Source organism: Morone saxatilis, unplaced genomic scaffold (genome assembly GCF_004916995.1).
Source record: "Morone saxatilis isolate NCDOM2014 unplaced genomic scaffold, NCSU_SB_2.0 Contig15, whole genome shotgun sequence".
NCBI lineage: Eukaryota > Metazoa > Chordata > Actinopteri > Moronidae > Morone > Morone saxatilis.
Window position 1 is genome coordinate 22,349,255 of NW_023339707.1, and position 16,921 is coordinate 22,366,175.

Below are 16,921 nucleotides of genomic sequence, written 5' to 3' on the forward strand. Positions count from 1 at the left end.
TTTCCAGCACTGCTTCATAAAGAAGGACAAAGAAGAAATCTGTTCTGACACAAAGGACAAACACATACTAATAATAAATCCACATTTTCATATATGTTTTGCAACTCCATTCAAATGTAATAGCAGGAAAAAAAGAGCCACTGTAGGCAATCCAAACAGTGGCCTGACTAAGTTTGAGAAGGTTTAGGAGTCCAGGACTCCAGGGAGACTATGAATAGCTTGTTTCTATGGACAAACTTAGCCCAGCTTCACTCAACAGCAGGTTCTAGTTTGTCATATTACTTTTAAAAGCATCTTTACAGTACACCCTGATATGACTGTGTGGGCTGGAATCTGTTATACAGCCCCACTTGCATGCGAGCAGCCCTGCACCAGCAGACCACACTATTTACTGAGCATAAATAGCACCATCAACCCATACCTCCTCTCTTTTTGTGCCTTTAATAGGACATAAAAGCACTGATTTGTAACTTTGGCTTGACCTCTGGGGGGTTTGGGGGGATACATGCTTTTACAGGTCTGTTTTTTAAGAGTGAATGAATCATCAAACCCACAGTGGAGAGTTTAAAAAGTGAACAGAGCGAGTAAAGAGAAAGTTGGGGCTCACTTACAGTGACCAGCTGGCATGTGAGTATCAAAGACAGGATAAGTCCACAGATCGAAGTGGTGCCCATTTTCCACCAACCCAGCACAGGCTGCAGAATGCTGGGGGAAAAGGAAAACCCGCGGTCCTTCACTCCTCCTGGGCTCTGGAGTGCGGAGATGTCTGCACCCTTTTCAGACTTTTCTTCTGCGTGAAGGCACCCGGCTGCTCCTCTGCGTCCCACACCCGGTGGGACTTCATCAACAGGTAACACGGATCCTTTTTCGCGCTTGTTTGGTTTTTTTTTTTTAATGTATTTGTATTCTAGTTTTTATTTCGTGCCTGCTGGGAAATATATCGACTCGGCTCTCCAAACTTGCTTCTCCTCCTGTGCGCTCCGAAACTTGGGACTTGTTGTGGGCTAAATGCAGCCTTTGCAAAGTCACTGAGAAGTCCTGTGCTGGGATAGAGCAAAGAGAGAGAGAGAGGGGGAGAGAGGGAGAGAAAGAGAGAGCTGCCGGAAAAGTAAAAGGCGGAATGGAATTCAGGGAGTGCTGAAAGAGAAGACAGCTAATCCCAGTGTGGGGAGACGCCACCTAGTAGAGCCATGATCGCTCTTTACATGACCACACTCTCCTCACGCGTGGATCCTCCTGAGAAAATATGCATTGTAGTGTTCCTATCATATCAGCTAAAGTCTGTCTGCGGCTCTGAATGTGGAGTTTGTGGCAGTAGTGGAAGTATTAGTAAGGATAAAGTAAGAAAAAGTCACGCATTCATAATTTCAGAGTAAAAGCACAGCAGCAAAAGTATCACAAGTAAAAGTACTCATTGAGTTTCTATGAGTGATCATTTTAAAGGTTTTATATTTACTATGTGTAGATATGCAGTGGTGGGAAGTAACTAAGTACATTTACTTAAGTAAAACTTTGAGGTTTGGGTACTTCACTACATTTTGGAAGACAGCATTGTCCGATTATTGATTTTATGGTGCATCATATGTATTTTATAAACGATAAACAAAGACTACATGTAATCCTCAGAGATCTGTGCTTTCTCTTGGATTGGACAATAAACCTGCTTCACATGTGTGCTTTTCATGCCCTCAAGACACATATTTTTTAAAGTCCTTACTGGCATTCCTGAAACACGCTAATCTTTATTACTTATTACTTAATAAATGAATGCCAATTAAATGTCTTTTTATGGAAAGCTCCTGGTCATTAAAAGACTGAGAATGTCTTATTTTTGGTAGAAAATAGAACTACTGTTGCAGACTCGCAGTCTTAACACAGCATACTTGAGGATTAAGTGCCCTCTGGTGGAGGAAGAAGGGGAATTACACCTAAGACAAAAATGACTTCTCCATACAAAGGACCAACTCAATCATCAAGTAAAAATAGAAACATAATGAACTGTCCTGTCTTGCTGTCCCCTCAGAGACATGTCCTAAATATAAGACACACACAGAAATATGTTATCAGGACTGAAGTCAGGAGCTGTGAGTAAGACTATCTTTGTGTCCATTCATGTAATTACTGTAAAGAGCATACTTTAACACTCAGAGATTTGAGAGAACAGCTGCTGCCAATTAAAAGCTGAACCCTGAATAGAAATGTTCTCATTTGCTCCCCAAAATAGTCTAAAAGGGAAATAAACAGCATGGGCTTATCAAGTTTGTTGGTATGTTATGAATGCAGCACTTTTATTTTTTTCTTCTAAATTTTACAGTCTAATTAGATTACAAAAATTTGTAAAATTTAAAGCTTAAATTAGTAGTAAGATGTAAAAAGAAATCTTACAATTCAAATTTAATTCAGTGTCCTGGATGATAGCTGCATAATAAAAAGGAAACATTAAAAACGAAAAAGAAGAAAATGTGATTAGCCAGGTGGGTGGTGGATACTGTAACATGAGGGCTAAATGAGGGTGGCATGTGTAAAATTCAGACTCGCCCAAAACATGACAAGGAGAAGCCATAGAGGATTAGACAGGTACTCCACATGCCAACAGCACGGAATTGGTGAAGGCTCTGCTAGGGTTCGCAAGATAAATCTTGTGGGTCTTATGATTAATAAGAGAGAAAAGCAAAAGAAAACTATTATCTGCCACCCAAAGCTCCACTTATTTTCACATTTTTCTTATAATATGATGGATCATTTTCTGTTTCCAAGAGCATTTTTCTATAATTATTGAAATCTTTACGTTTGGCTGGTCACAACTGGTAGACATATGCAAGGGGTAAGAAAGGATTGCATGTTTTTTTAGGGTTCACAAGACAAATAGGATGGGAGGTTGAGCTTTTTTAGTTGACAAGCTCCTTCTCAGAGGCTGAATCACAAGTAAACTGCAGGCCTCAGGGCAGAAGTTTGTTCCCTTGCTCTTTGGACTCTTCTTGAATGCCACAAAGAGATCATTTCTGTTCTTTGACTGTGAATGCATACTAGAAGCATCTCACTGACCACAGTGCTGTGATTTAAGGACTCCTCCCTTGCCTCTTGTCTGCAGAAAAGTACTGGAAAAGTTGTGTCAAACATGTTTAGTATAAACGGTCTCAACCCATTATTATAGCTCCCAAAACCAATGCACCATTCAACAGAATGTTCAGGATACCGCGGCATCCTCCACTTGTGTGTCGCCAACAATGACCAAGTCCTCTGTGGCTTACAAACACCATCTATTAGTGTTTGGAGTTTGGAGTCTCAAAAAGTACACGGCTTGCTTACAGTGTATGAAGTATATGTTCAGAACAATGTAAGACATAACTAAACATAACAAAAGCTGTTTGTCTAATTTTTCTCTGGTTTCAGAGAGACTTCACACAGCTGGCAAGGGATTTATGTTGGGGTAGAGAGCTGAATAAATTATAGAAGCAAATTATCAAATCCTGATATTAATGTCAGGCTTATTAACAGCTTTATGTCACTACTGAGAGACAACTTTATCCAGCTGATCCTGCATAATCTTAAGTTATGGAATGGTCTATGAGCACAAGCTATATCTGACTGACTCCCAGTTTTATTGCTGTGTTTGCACTCTGTACAAGTTATTAGATTCAGACATGAGGTATGGTGGTGAAGATGTCAGATGACTCACTGTAGCGCTGGCTAGCTCTGTGTATTACATTAGAATAACTGTAGCACAGAGTGTGTTGTCAACTGGAGCTGGACTGTGCAGCTGTAGAAAACAGCTGTGACAATGAGCAACAGATCAGCCAAAGAATATGAAATGCTTCCGCTCTCTGTGGGGCTCAACGCCCTTGGACTGTGGTACAGGACACACAGGACACCCCCTATTTTTTTTATTTAACTCTTATATGGGTCATATCTGTCCTTGCCTCACCCTCATTTTCTCCACAAATACACATTTCATTAACTAATTAATTTTCTTGAATGAAAATGGATAGCTACTATGTATCAAAAACCAAAAAAGTTGACAAAAGACATAATCCAAGAAAATTCCAATCACAACCTATGAGGTGAAACTGACTCATTACCTGAAAATGCGAGTGATTACTGACAAGTTGGCATTTTCTTGTAAAGTTCTTTGCAGAGCTTTGGGAGACTTCATGATTAACCCGGAGATGAGCACAGTCAACAATCAGATGTGTAAAATAAAAAGTGCTATAGTCAAGAAGGTTCAGTTGGGCTCTAACTAATGATGCCGGTATAATGAGAGGAGCTCACTATCATAACTAAGTCATCAAGTCACTTGTGGCAGCATCTTTCTCAAACATACAGTCCAGTGTCTTGATGTATCAGGAGCCTGACTCTGAATCTCTCCAAGACACTTAGCCTGTGTTTGTCACATGGTCAAAGAGCCAATGGGAAGACATACATAAAATGTCATGTCTATCTATAGCTGTGACTTGATTCCCAAAGACTGTGCCAGCATTAACCAAAATACATACAGATGAATGAACACAATGCACGCATACACACATTCAAACACAAACATGCCAGGAAAGGTTGACTAGGACACCAGAGTGTCACTCGGGGTGAGCTGGATGGCTCTCTCCAGTTCATGGGACGCGCTCAGACAGTTGCTGCTGGATGACATCGCAGTGACATGCGTCTGTTCCATTAATGGATAGCGTATCCTCATCAGGGGGAAACCTCAAAACATGATGTCTCTTTTACCTCAAAGAAAACAAATTTCAAAACAAATGCTGTCAGTAGGATTAGCTAATGTATTTTACACGTTTTATTCAATTCAATTAATTTCTATAGGCTTAATTGGCATGCCATTTGACACGTTGCCAAAGCACAACTACTATAATAACAATGTTAATGAAATTAACAAAAACAATGTGAATAGAAAAAGTTAAGGAAATAACTAGATAATGAAACAGATCAATTTAATGGAACATTTCAGTGTGACAACAGAAGAAAACAAACAATCAAAGAAAGGGAGATGGTGGCAGGAAGAAGAATATAATATTTATAACTGCCTATGTATCTTTATCCAACTGGTTGGCTGTTCTTTTGTGGCAGGAAGTGACAGATTTGGCAGTCAACACTGCACATTCTTTCTTTCCCCCCAGATTGAGGGGTCATTTCTCCCTTTCTGTTAAACTTTGGAATACAGGGAATCATTTTTCAAATTTCGGAAAGAATTCCTCCTTAATGTTTCTAGAATTGTGACATTGTGGGAAATAGTGTAATTCTGTTTCAGCAGTTCCCTCATCAGACAGCACAGCCAGGTCTGCCCCTCTCTATTGCCAGACTACTGTCACTCTAGTCTGTATTGTCTTCATTACTTTTTGTTTTTTGTAAGCTTCCTCCACTACAGATGTGCTGATCTGGGACATGCTGTTCGTCCACATCCACGTCACCGGGGATGCAACCGAGTGAGTCACCTATAAACACATACACACAAGCATACATTAGGAATTATAACTCATCTGGATATGAAATTGAGAAGGTCAGAGAGAGGGGGGGGGGGGGATTTTATTACATTAGTGTTACGTCAGTGGATGGAATACATTTTATGAATGCTCCAGCAATTTAGTATTGCACTCCTATAAAGTTGAGGGACTTTCCTGAGGAATGTTTAAGAGAGAATGGTCCAAAACAATGCAGCAGAGTTAAACAGAGAAGACTAGATATTATTTTAATTGAACTTTTTATGCCCTCAAATCAAATATTTGTCAAAATCCTTCCATTCTTCCTTCCATTCCTTTAAATGGAATGCTGCTGTTAATTAAAAGACTATTGAAGTAGACTTAATTAAAAGAGGTCTCTGTAGCCAAACACAGTACACTTGAGCATTAAGTGCCCTCTACTGGAGTGAGAAAGGACATTACACCAAAGAGTAAAATTACTTCTCCATGAGGTGGATACAAGGGACCATATAGTCCCTATTATGTGTCCAAAAGCCCCAAAAGACTAGTTCCTACACTTGTAGTGTTATTTGTTAGACCTTTCCTGCCAGATAAATATGCATGTCTTTCACTTCTGCTTTTCTCTGTCCCCAGTTTGCAGACCTAAGCAGACCTTTTTTTATACATTCGTAGTCTCCGTGCTCAAGCTGAGATAACCACAATGACATAGACTTTGGAACGTGCCAGATGATGTAACAGCATTTATTGTGAATGGCTCTCTTTATTGCAATCATTATGGATTGCTCTTAGGCAAAAGTCTTCCCTCAGTACCATGAGACAGCATGATAACCATAAAGCAGTCATCTTGGGAATATTCCTTCTTAGGTAAAGCTGCCAGTTCATGTGCTGTAAATCTTTTCTCCAGCTAGCCATGTGGTTTATGATGAAGACACTGCTCCACTTAGGCAATTATTAATTTTATAGTTACATATAATACATAATTTAAGGTTAAACAAAGCAGAATTGCAGAGTCCATTAGATTTGTGTACAGGCATTGTACAAAAAAGGTCAGTTCACCTTGTGTATAGACTGATTATTGCACCTGCACTTTTGACCTTATCCCTGTGTACAGCATGGGTCATATTTGTATTTTTAGATGAGTTGTTTATGTGTGTATAGACATTGTCTATGTGTACTTCTGGTTACGTGCTCGCTTGGCTTGAATAAAGTATTTTGAATTGCATTCTCTACAACAGAAGCCTTTGTCTTTCTGTCGGTTGTGAGTTTATTCACAATAAATGGTGCTTACCTGAATATGATCCCATTGTGCTCTGGATTTTAAACAGATAAAGATCACATTGATGAGTAACAAATCACACCATAATGAGTGATCATATTACAAAAGGGGCTTTCATAGGATCTGAGTCTTGGGGGCAGAACTTATACTATATTCAAAATAATAAACAAAATATTATATGCATTTGCCAGCAGTTTAGTATGCTCTGATGCAGGCCAAATTACTGACAAAATATGTGCATTAGATTCATCTTTTTTGACCACGTATGTGTAATTTGACTCCGGTTTTAGGTTGCTCTCAGTGTGACACACAGTTCCAAAAACAGTTTACAGGAAATGGACATGCAGCTAAAAAACAAGGACAACAAGGATGAATGGTGACACCGAATGGATTTAATAGGATTCTAGGTCACACACACACACACACACACACAATTTAAATACTTGATACTGATTATTTTTTGCTTTTAACTTGTCACCTTTTTTATGATTGTATTCCTTAAAACATTAAAACATTATACTTCTGATATTTATCTTACTTTTGATATTTTTATATTCTAACCATAGACTAACTTTAGAGCCAGCTATGATTATTAATAATACATATACCATAGCATTGGTGTGAGACAGTGGTAGGTGTGGGTGCCATAGAGACTGGACTCATTTTGTTGTCCTCCATTCAAAGTAGACAGAGGAATTACCGTAAAGGCTTGAACTAACTTTATTATTATGTAACTCTTAACATGTCAGTCAGTCGGTGACCTAAAATGTTTTACACGTTTGTGAAAGTGACATAATGTCTTGTTGGTGGACAAATATTAGAAGTCTGCTTTTCGTTTCGTGTATGTGTACGATGCTGAGTTAGTACTTCCGTGTTTACATCGCCGCCTGCTGTGATTGGTCAACTGCAGAGCACGCAACAGGGTACGTTTGATTTAATTCGCCGCTTGCTGCTGCCACTCAATTAGCTTGCCAAATTACGTTCAACATATTTAGTTACCTGGTTTTTACCATAACAATGCTATGTTGTGGAAATACTTTGGAGCTATGAACAACCTTAGATTAGCTACACGTTTCATATATTTTCTAAATACATTTACTATGAATCATGTCTAGTAATGTATTTAAATACAAATTCGAGGTACTTTACTTGAATATTTATATTTTATACATTATACTACATCTCAAAGGAAATTTACTACATTTGTCTGACAGCTTTAGTTCCTTATATATATATATATATATAATTTTCCATACCCTTCTTGTCCAGTGAAACATTTCATCAAGATTACTAAGTCTTAAAAGGTCAGTCATTTAATTGTTATTCAGCAACCTGCTGTGCAAGTAATGTGCGATCTTTAGTTTTACATTGTGCCAAAATCCCCAAAACATATGCACAAGAAGAGGATGTCTCATATTGATTTCTGTTCTACTCAACATTTATATTTTATCCAATAAAGACAACGTGCCAACTGACTTGTGACATTCAGCAGTCATTGCCACAAGTCTTTCTTCAACTTTCCTTCCTAAAGCAAGAACCAGAGGGACTTGGCTGACAGCAAGCACACATTACATCCGCCAACGGCTACAAGAAACCATACCTGATAAAGATCTCCTCTGACTGGTGCGTCAACTGCTTACATATCCAGCCTGTTTGGAAACAGGTGGTGTAGGAGATGGAGAGTCTGTAAATCATCCACAATTATTCAGCAGCCTTGTCCTCTATGTAAATTGAAAAGGTTGATGTGTGTGTGTTTGTAGATATCCTGTCTTGGGTAGATGAGAGATGGGTAGCCAGTCACCTTGGCGCTCATATGACCCCATCAATACTTAAAAGTCATCTCTGGCAAAATGAAGTTTTTTCATAATGCTGTGGCAAAAGAGGCCAAGGGGCCGTTTGTACTAGAACTCCCTTAGAGACGTATGGAGTGGGTGAATATCCAAAGTAAAACAGTGTACCGACTGAGGCTGCACAATTAATCACAATATTATCAAAATCACAATATGGTCAAGTGCAATATGTAAATAGCAGGAAGATAAACATTTTTGATAAAGGTAAAATGTGTGAAGTACGGCAGTGCTGAAGAGATGCTCTGGCCTGCAAATCTACAGACTCCAACAAATCACATCTTCATGAATTTTTTTATTGAAAATTACATTTGTGATGCAAAGATGATCACTCCCACACTAATCATGAATCATTTAGCAATCGCAATATCTGTCAAAATAATCGCAATAAGATGTTTTTTTTACCATCGTGCAGCCATAGTATAGGCATTTTAAAAGTTGTACCACATCACTTGTAGGTGCAAGGCTACTGGAAATTAGCTTTAATGAAAAGTGTAATGCCTGAACACTAACTCAAAACCATGAACATTTCAGTCTCTGCCAGACCTTTGTCAGGTCAGGCATTAAAGCACTGCATTTTGCATATATCTTAGGTGCCACTGACACAGTAACTGCATTACTAACACAAACATTTAATATTTTATCTCTACATCTTCATAGCTGGTTTTGCTTATAAGGACTGCTTGTACTTAAGGCTATGTAGGCCAGTTGACTTAAATCACAACAATAGGGAGCTTGAGTAAAGAAAGATGACATGTCTCTTCACCCAGTTGGATCTAATTATTCACTATGGTTATGTTGTTCATGCTAGAACCATAGACAAAGGAAGTAAGAGACCCTCAGCTTTTCTTTTTAGTGGTTTTTCAGTAATTCTTTTCAGAGATCTTCTTGTGAGGAAAGTGCAGTACCCACCACAACCACAGGTACACTCATATATGTCAAAACAGCTGCCTGCCCGTTCTATATAAATGTTTGCTACATTTGTAATATATATGTATAGGCTCGATATATTGTATGTAGTAAACATAACTCCATCAATTTCAAGTTCTGAATGTTTTCCAAACGGCAAGAAGTATGTGACATGACAAATACATGAAAATAAAGTCAAACTTTGTGTGCTTGATTTATTTATTTGTTTAGTCAACATGACTGTAAAAATGTAATTAATATAATTCTGTTGGTATTTAGAGTTGTAAACATTGTACATAATCATGTCAGGACCTGATGGTATGTAACTTTAAAGATAAGGAGAATATTTTACATGGATTTATCAAGATTGTTGTGGTTGAGTTTTGTGTTTGTTTGAATCCAAATTTCATTTACAACTTTGTGTACATTGTGTGCATTTATCATTTAGTTTTTTTCTTCACATGTATCTTTCTTGGATTGTCAACACACAACATACATCAACCTGAAAGTACAACACGTCACCTAGTTTTACATTGTTATTAGTACACCAGAACACGGTATACAAGCTGACGCTCTCCAACACGAGAACCATGCTTGGATTTATCATCTGGATGGATGTAATACAATTATTAATGTTTAATGATTAAAACATTAAATTGTAATTGTTGCAGGATTTGCCCTCCTCACTGGTTTATTCAGCAGGACAGCCTGCTACCTCACAGGTATTTAATTTTTGGGAGGACGCACAACATTTCAAAAAGGAGGTTGGCACCAGTCAGTGCAGTATTCCCTGTTGAGGAAAAAAAATATATATAAATAATGGTTGTATTTAAAAAAAACTGATTTGATGAAAAGTAAAGTGTGAAAAGTACCTGTGGTGTCATAGGCTGGAGACACCTCCACTAGATCACATCCAACAAGGTTTAGACCACGACAGCCCCGAATAATCTCAACTCCCTAGAGCCAACACAGATAATAAAAATATATCAATATTCAAAGAGACGATAAATAAGTACAGAACATGCTCTTGAAAAACCTCCCATATTACATGTTATTGTACAGTAGTGAAGTAAATCCTTTATGCGACTTGCAATATGACATGGTTGTGTCAGATTAAACTCATAGAGGAGGATTAAAGTCTGTTCCTCCATGTTTACCTGTATGGGAGTAAGTCCTGCTATCTCTGGTGTGCCTGTTCCAGGGGCAAAGCCCGGGTCAAGAGCATCGATGTCGAAACTGAGATACACTGGACCACTGCCCATCTGAGCCCTGACCTCAGCCATCAGAGGTGCAAGAGATTTGAACCAACACTCTTCCACTTGCACCACACGGAAACCCTGAACAATGTACAAGTTAGCGCTGCTGGTTCAAAGACAATCCTTAGTTTTTGCTTCAAAGGGGACAATATGCAACATTATTACTTCCCAACAGCAGAAAATGCCCCACATGTCATACTTGGCTTATTTACATCTCACTACTTTGATTGGGCTATGCAGTAAAACCAGACTGTTGGCATTCGTCTGAGCCATTGCTTTATGTCACATCCAGTATTCTAGCAGTAGTAGGTAGTAGGTACCTGTGCCCGGCTCCATTCATATGAATCTGCAGAGTAGCCTGAACCGCGCAGGCCGATCTGGACCACTCTCTTGCAGTCCAGTAGCCCCTCCTCCACACAACGTCTGAATGGAGTCCCGTGTCCAATCTTCTCCCCCAAGACCACATCACTGGTGTCCGCATGAGCATCCACATGGACCAGACCCACAGGGCCATGCCTGGCAAATTATTACCAAATAGATCGAGTGTGTTTGAACTGGTTAAGAGGTAGTTAATGTAGATGTGAATTTGTTTAGGTTTTAGCCTAGAAATTAGATAATGATTGATTTGTCATGGGTAGGCAGACATCTACAAACAAGCAAAAAGCCAAACAGTTGATCATGGAGCAGAATAATATCACTAATGCATAACAACGTGTATATGAAAATATCTGCTTTAGATCTGAAACAATTCATTAGTTACTGGAGCCGAAGAAGGTTAATCAGCAACAATTCTGATAACTGACCAATTGATGATTTGGTAACTTGGTCAGGATTTACAGGTGTGAATCATGGCCTACTTACTTTTCAGCAACAGCCTGCAGGATTGGATATGCGATTGTGTGATCGCCACCTGCAGACACAAAGAACTCCTTAACGTCTGACCTTTGATCGAACATGAGCTACAGTTTATAAGGCCATTTGAATGGCTAATAATTGTACAGACATAGCAAAGCTTGGTTTGATTGTAATAAAACAATTACTGAGCTATCTTGACCTGTCTAGAAAGTGAAAAGAAAACTATGTAAACACCGCCGGTCACTCTCACCCATAGTCAGAGGTATACAGCCAGTAGCCAGGATCTTTCTGTAGGCCTCCCTGATGCGTTTGCAGGTGTCCTTCAGGTCGTACACATTCACATTGACGTCCCCAATATCAGCCACCATGAGGGACTCGTACGGTGCAGCCCTGGTGCCACTGTTGTAAGCTCTCAGCATGGCAGATTCCACTCTGATCTGCCGGGGACCAAACCTGTGGTAGTGGAGGGAATACATTTCATTTCAGTGTAGCTGTGACGCAAACTGGCTTTGGACTGTTATTATTACAGTTGAGTACATTGAGTATTTCCATTTTACGCCACTTGACACTCTGCACTACATTTGTACATTTTGAGAGGAACTGATAGAAGTAGCTAATAGTTACTTTTCACATACAAATCATGTTCATCTGACTCATATATCTATTTAGAATTATTGTCCTTATGAATTATGTTTGAATTTATCTTTACAACCATGAGAATTACAGTGGTGGAATGTGACTACGGTAAGTAGATTTACTCAAGTACTAAGTACAAATTTGAGGTACTTTACTTCTTACTTTCAGAGGGAAATATTGTACTTTTTTAACGTTCATTTGACAACATTGGGTTGCAAATTACTTAACATATATAGAGCTTATAAAATATGTGGCTTTGATAAAAATTAAAGTACCCATCAGTATATACAAGTAGAGCTGAAAGTCAATCCTGGTCTAGTAGGCAACTGTGTGATGAAGAAACTTGAAGTTGCCAGTGCACATACAGTGAAGCAGGAGCAATCTTGTATCCAGCAGGAAAACTTAGAAAGAATACAATTTCTGGAGATGGAGGAGATGGATTTCAATGTGGAAATAATCAGACATACATGTTTGTTCCCAGGTCTTTAAAAGTAGCTCCATTTAAACCAACTACAGCAGAAAAAATGCTGCTTTTACATTAATGCTTTACTAATAATGATCGAATAACAGTGTTGGGCTAGTTACTCAAAAAATGTATTACTGATTACTCTTTTCAAAAGTAATAGCATTACTTTACTTATTACTCCCTGCCAACAGTAATTAGTTACACTACTAGTTAAATTACTTTTCTGCTATTCCTCCCAAAAATTGGTAATTGTGTAATTTCTCCCCAAAATTCTGACTCATAACGATTAAAGTTTTGTTAGTTAAAATCAAAGTAATGGAATATTTCCACCTTCCAAGCTACTTTCCTCCACAATGACAAACAATGAATCCAAAGAAGTGATTGGACTTGTAACTAATATTTTTTGGGTGGTAACTGTAATATTACTTAAATGTATCAGTAATTAGTTACACTACTAGTTACAAGATAAAGTATTATTAATAGTAATAAGTTACTGCCCAATGCTGTCTAATATTTTGCGTTGAGTACTTTTAATACTTTAGGTACATTTTCATTCTCACATACTTAATTTAGAAATTAAATGCAGGACTCTTCTACTTGTAATCTAATATTTTTTGTGTGGTATTAGTACTTTTACTTCAGTAATAATAGCTGTGGTTGTGCTACTGTTAAAAAAGAGTAATGTAATAATGACTCTTGTTGCAGCTACACTCTCTACTCTCTCTTCTCACAGCCAGCAGCAACAAGCCCACTCTGTTTGACAGCAGCTGCAGAGAGAAACTCCACCTGGCTCCAGGTCGGTTGGAGGTCCCGGTATCAATGGGGACGCCGATAAACGCCGCATCAAGCCCGTCCGCTGTCTCCTGGTAGGGCAACTTGGCCATGGTGGGGATCCCTGACACCCTCGCAACAAACTCGGCGCTCTGGGGCACATTGTAGCGTTTCCCTGAGGACTTCCTGTTGGGATGTGTGCAGACAGTCACAGCTGCTCGTAGAGAGAAGAGGAAGTCCGCTGCAGTCCCATTGTAAGACGTAGAAATAACACTGCGAGTTACGTTCACGTTTCTCCAAAGCGAAAACATACTTGCTGACACTTATTCGTGCAATGTGGAGCACTGTGAGTTGTGGTGGGACTCACTTCTGCTGACACCTTAAATGTTTCCTCGTAAGCTCGTAACATTGCGTACCGCATTGACCGTAAAGGAAATGACCAAGAAAAAGTCCACAAGGTGTAGTATTTGTTGTTTAGTTAAGTGGCCGTACGTTGTTGTGTTTAATGCACCATATTTGGTTTTCACATAAACGCTACAAAGTGTCACATGACCTCATATCAGATACATTTGCTACTTTTCATGTGGGATCGTGCTCGTGGTTGTCAAAGTTCCGACCCGGTTGTGAGCGTGAAGGCAGCAGTGCAAGAGTCCAGTGAGTAACAGGACAGGTGGGGAGGGGAGGGGGGGGATTTCTGTCAACAAATACCTCCAAACTTATGCCTCATGCATGATGGAAATAATAAAAACTCGTGATAAGTCAAAACTGTAATCCACTGCCAATTGTTAGTCAAACACAGATGTGAGCAGTGTTCAGTTATAGTTGCAATCTGCTACTTTACCACTAAATCCTACACACTGGTCCCTTAAAATACATTTTATTGGCAAAAGATAATGACAGTTACATAACTTGCTAACAGACTATATGTACCTTGTGTTTAAAGTGTATGGAAAATTAAAACTCACCTTCCTGTTTAGAACATGGGATGGTGGCGAAAATGAGTACTACAACTACAAACAAAAGGAAAAAAACTCACTAGTTTTCACATGTGAAAAAAAAACTTTCAGGGCTTCTGTAGATTCTTGAAAAATAAAATACACAAGACATCAATTGTGTATTTCTACAAATTTGGTTTAAAGGTTTGACATTTTAATTTTTTTTTCATATTTTCTGTTTTTGTAATTGATGTCTATATATATGGAAATATCTAATTTGATCAAAAAGTCTGTTAAAACTGTCTCTAGCACACAACTTGCGTATATAATCTCTTTACATACATACAGTATGTTCTACTCCTGCATGTAATTTAAAGTATTAGAAATAAATATTAGGCTATTGAAGGGGAATAGAAAGTATAGTATAACAATAAGTAGCAACCTCGATTTAAAAGGCGACAAAAATGATTCTTGTTAATGTTATAGTTCTATTTACAGATCGGGGTCAATAGTATACATCTAACACCATTCATAATATTTAATGTAGCCCGATTTAACCAGGATAAATTAAACTCCCCTATTTCAGCATTTGATGCACTTGCAGCAACTACACCAGCATCATGTCATCAACACATCTTCCACATGAGTTTTTTTGGGGGGTTTTGTCTGAACTGCAGCATCTCGGTTTGCTTCTGGGTGTGAAACAGTTACTGCGGCAGACGGAGGAGGGGTTTTTTTCAATGTGCGCACTTCACCTGTCCTCCTCAAGAGGCAGACTGTGGCGCATCAGCAGATCATCAGACACCCGCACATCTCAGACACAAAACACTCCTCAAGCTTGTCTCATTACATTGCATAATATCGACAAGCCATCATGGTAAGTGCGATTTTAAATCTCATTTCTAGCATTGTGTATCCAATTGCCTTGCTTTGAGAGTCTAACCTTAATCCAGTATCAGAAGGGATGGGGAGGAAAGTAGGTCGTGCCTATGGGATTTCTCCAGTTGTCTCTGCCTCCTTTGTCTGCTGTATTCTGTAGCCGTTCGTGACTCTAAATGGGTTTTATTAATGCTGTAGGACAAAATAAATAAATAAAAATAGCAGGTTTTTACGTAGTCTAATGCATGAATGCAATGCACTAAACACTTGTAATCCTCTTCCAGCATACCCTTTCTAAATCAGCTTAGATAGCATCGTTAGACCACTGGTTCCACACCGTTTACCCCATTGTGTTCGTCAACCGGATTTTCTGGCCATTTATGCCGCCTTTATATAAATATATATATTAGATTAGAATCCACTGCTTCTTGCTGTAAAGATAATTTTGTGAGAAATGATAAATCCCCCTGATTTTCCCCAGATCTACGTGCTACATAAAACAAAGCCACCTATAATTTCGAAATAAATAAATAAATAGAAAAAATAAAATAAAATAAAATAAAAAAAATTAGAAATAATAGGAAAATAACTTCAGTGAAGTGTGAATGTGTCTTTTTAAAGAAACAGCACGCTGCAAATGTCTGACCTAGATAATCCTCTCTTCCTACAGTAATCCTGTGCGCAATAGGCACAGTCTTATGTCGCAGCAGAAAATGCATCCCCCCACCCTACCCCACCCTTTACAATGAAAGGTAGACTGAGCTAACACAGAAATAGACCAGAGGTGGAATAATAAATGCTTTTCATGCAAGGTGGGGAGAATTATCTGAAGCCGTTTGTTATTATCTGCAGCATCTTGCAGTTCATTTAGAGGATGGGAGGAAAAAAAATGCTGATTTCTGGAGAAATCCACGTATGAAAGGCCCAGTTGTTTTAATTTTGGCCCCTGTTTAATTCTTCAACTTCAATTAGCAACAGCTGCTTTGGAAGGTCTGTTTCCTTCGTCAGATTCAGCCTGTGTAATCCAAATCTTCTTTGTCTGCACCCCAGCGTGAGTGTATCTCCATCCACGTGGGTCAGGCCGGTGTCCAGATTGGGAATGCCTGCTGGGAGCTTTACTGCCTGGAAACTGGGATCCAGCCGGACGGACAGATGCCCAGTGACAAAGCCATCGGTGGAGGTGACGATTCCTTCAACACCTTCTTCAGCGAGACTGGAGCCGGAAAGCACGTCCCCAGGGCTGTTTTTGTGGACTTGGAGCCCACTGTCATCGGTAAACTCTCTTGAATATAGATGCCATAGTTGTCTTGATTTCATTTGGTCAAACCCTTTAAGTCATTAGTGACTCAACCTGTGTTCTTAGATGAGGTGCGCACTGGGACCTACCGTCAGCTCTTCCACCCCGAGCAGCTGATCACCGGCAAGGAGGATGCTGCCAACAACTACGCCCGTGGACACTACACCATCGGCAAAGAGATCATTGACCTGGTGCTGGACAGGATCCGCAAACTGGTGGGGAACTTGATACCAGGGATCCATTCCTAATTTTTATTGAAAATATCAAACTAAATCATTGTATTTGATCTAATATGTGTCTCTCTCTCTGTCCTCAGGCTTCAGCTGACCAGTGCACTGGCCCTTCAGGGCTTCCTGGTTTTCCACAGC

The 16,921-nt window shown here is 39.1% G+C and overlaps 3 protein-coding genes across 14 annotated transcripts in view; 1 reads left to right on the forward strand and 2 right to left on the reverse strand.

Annotated features, from left to right (window-relative positions):
* The window catches only part of hspg2 (heparan sulfate proteoglycan 2), an 89,870-nt gene extending 88,659 nt beyond the window's left edge, over positions 1–1,211 (reverse strand). For 6 of the 12 annotated variants that reach the window (XM_035656380.1, XM_035656376.1, XM_035656382.1 and 3 more), the window contains exon 1: positions 612–1,210. In XM_035656380.1, coding sequence (XP_035512273.1) covers positions 612–674 — 63 coding nt within the window. In that variant the 5' untranslated portion in view covers positions 675–1,210. Of the gene's footprint in view, positions 1–611 lie in introns of all 12 variants that reach the window. The other 6 variants (XM_035656383.1, XM_035656379.1, XM_035656378.1 and 3 more) reach the window with 3 other exon arrangements.
* A 7,661-nt stretch (positions 1,212–8,872) lies between these two features.
* agmat (agmatine ureohydrolase (agmatinase)) lies at positions 8,873–13,826 on the reverse strand. Its single transcript, XM_035657290.1, has 7 exons — positions 13,458–13,826; positions 11,820–12,022; positions 11,576–11,624; positions 11,035–11,230; positions 10,616–10,795; positions 10,331–10,415; positions 8,873–10,248 (listed from the first exon to the last, which is right to left on the reverse strand). Exons 1-7 carry the CDS (start codon positions 13,751–13,753, stop codon positions 10,175–10,177), a joined length of 1,083 nt encoding a protein of 360 aa, XP_035513183.1. The 5' UTR covers positions 13,754–13,826; the 3' UTR covers positions 8,873–10,174.
* Positions 13,827–15,104: 1,278 nt separating this feature from the next.
* Positions 15,105–16,801, forward strand: LOC118323922 (tubulin alpha chain-like). The gene is made up of 3 exons (XM_035655994.1): positions 15,105–15,254; positions 16,307–16,529; positions 16,620–16,801. Exons 1-3 carry the CDS (start codon positions 15,252–15,254, stop codon positions 16,799–16,801), a joined length of 408 nt encoding a protein of 135 aa, XP_035511887.1. The 5' UTR covers positions 15,105–15,251.
* Positions 16,802–16,921: the final 120 nt, after the last annotated feature.

Coding starts and splice junctions, on each gene's coding strand:
- agmat (XM_035657290.1), bottom strand. CDS start 13,753: ATGTTTTCGCTTTGGAGAAACGTGAACGTAACTCGCAGTGTTATTTCT. Junction 12,023..13,457: donor TCCAACCGACCTGGAGCCAG/GTGGAGTTTCTC, acceptor CCACTACCACAG/GTTTGGTCCCCGGCAGATCA. Junction 10,249..10,330: donor TCCAGCCTATGACACCACAG/GTACTTTTCACA, acceptor TTTCCTCAACAG/GGAATACTGCACTGACTGGT.
- LOC118323922 (XM_035655994.1), top strand. Junction 16,530..16,619: donor CTTGGAGCCCACTGTCATCG/GTAAACTCTCTT, acceptor CTGTGTTCTTAG/ATGAGGTGCGCACTGGGACC.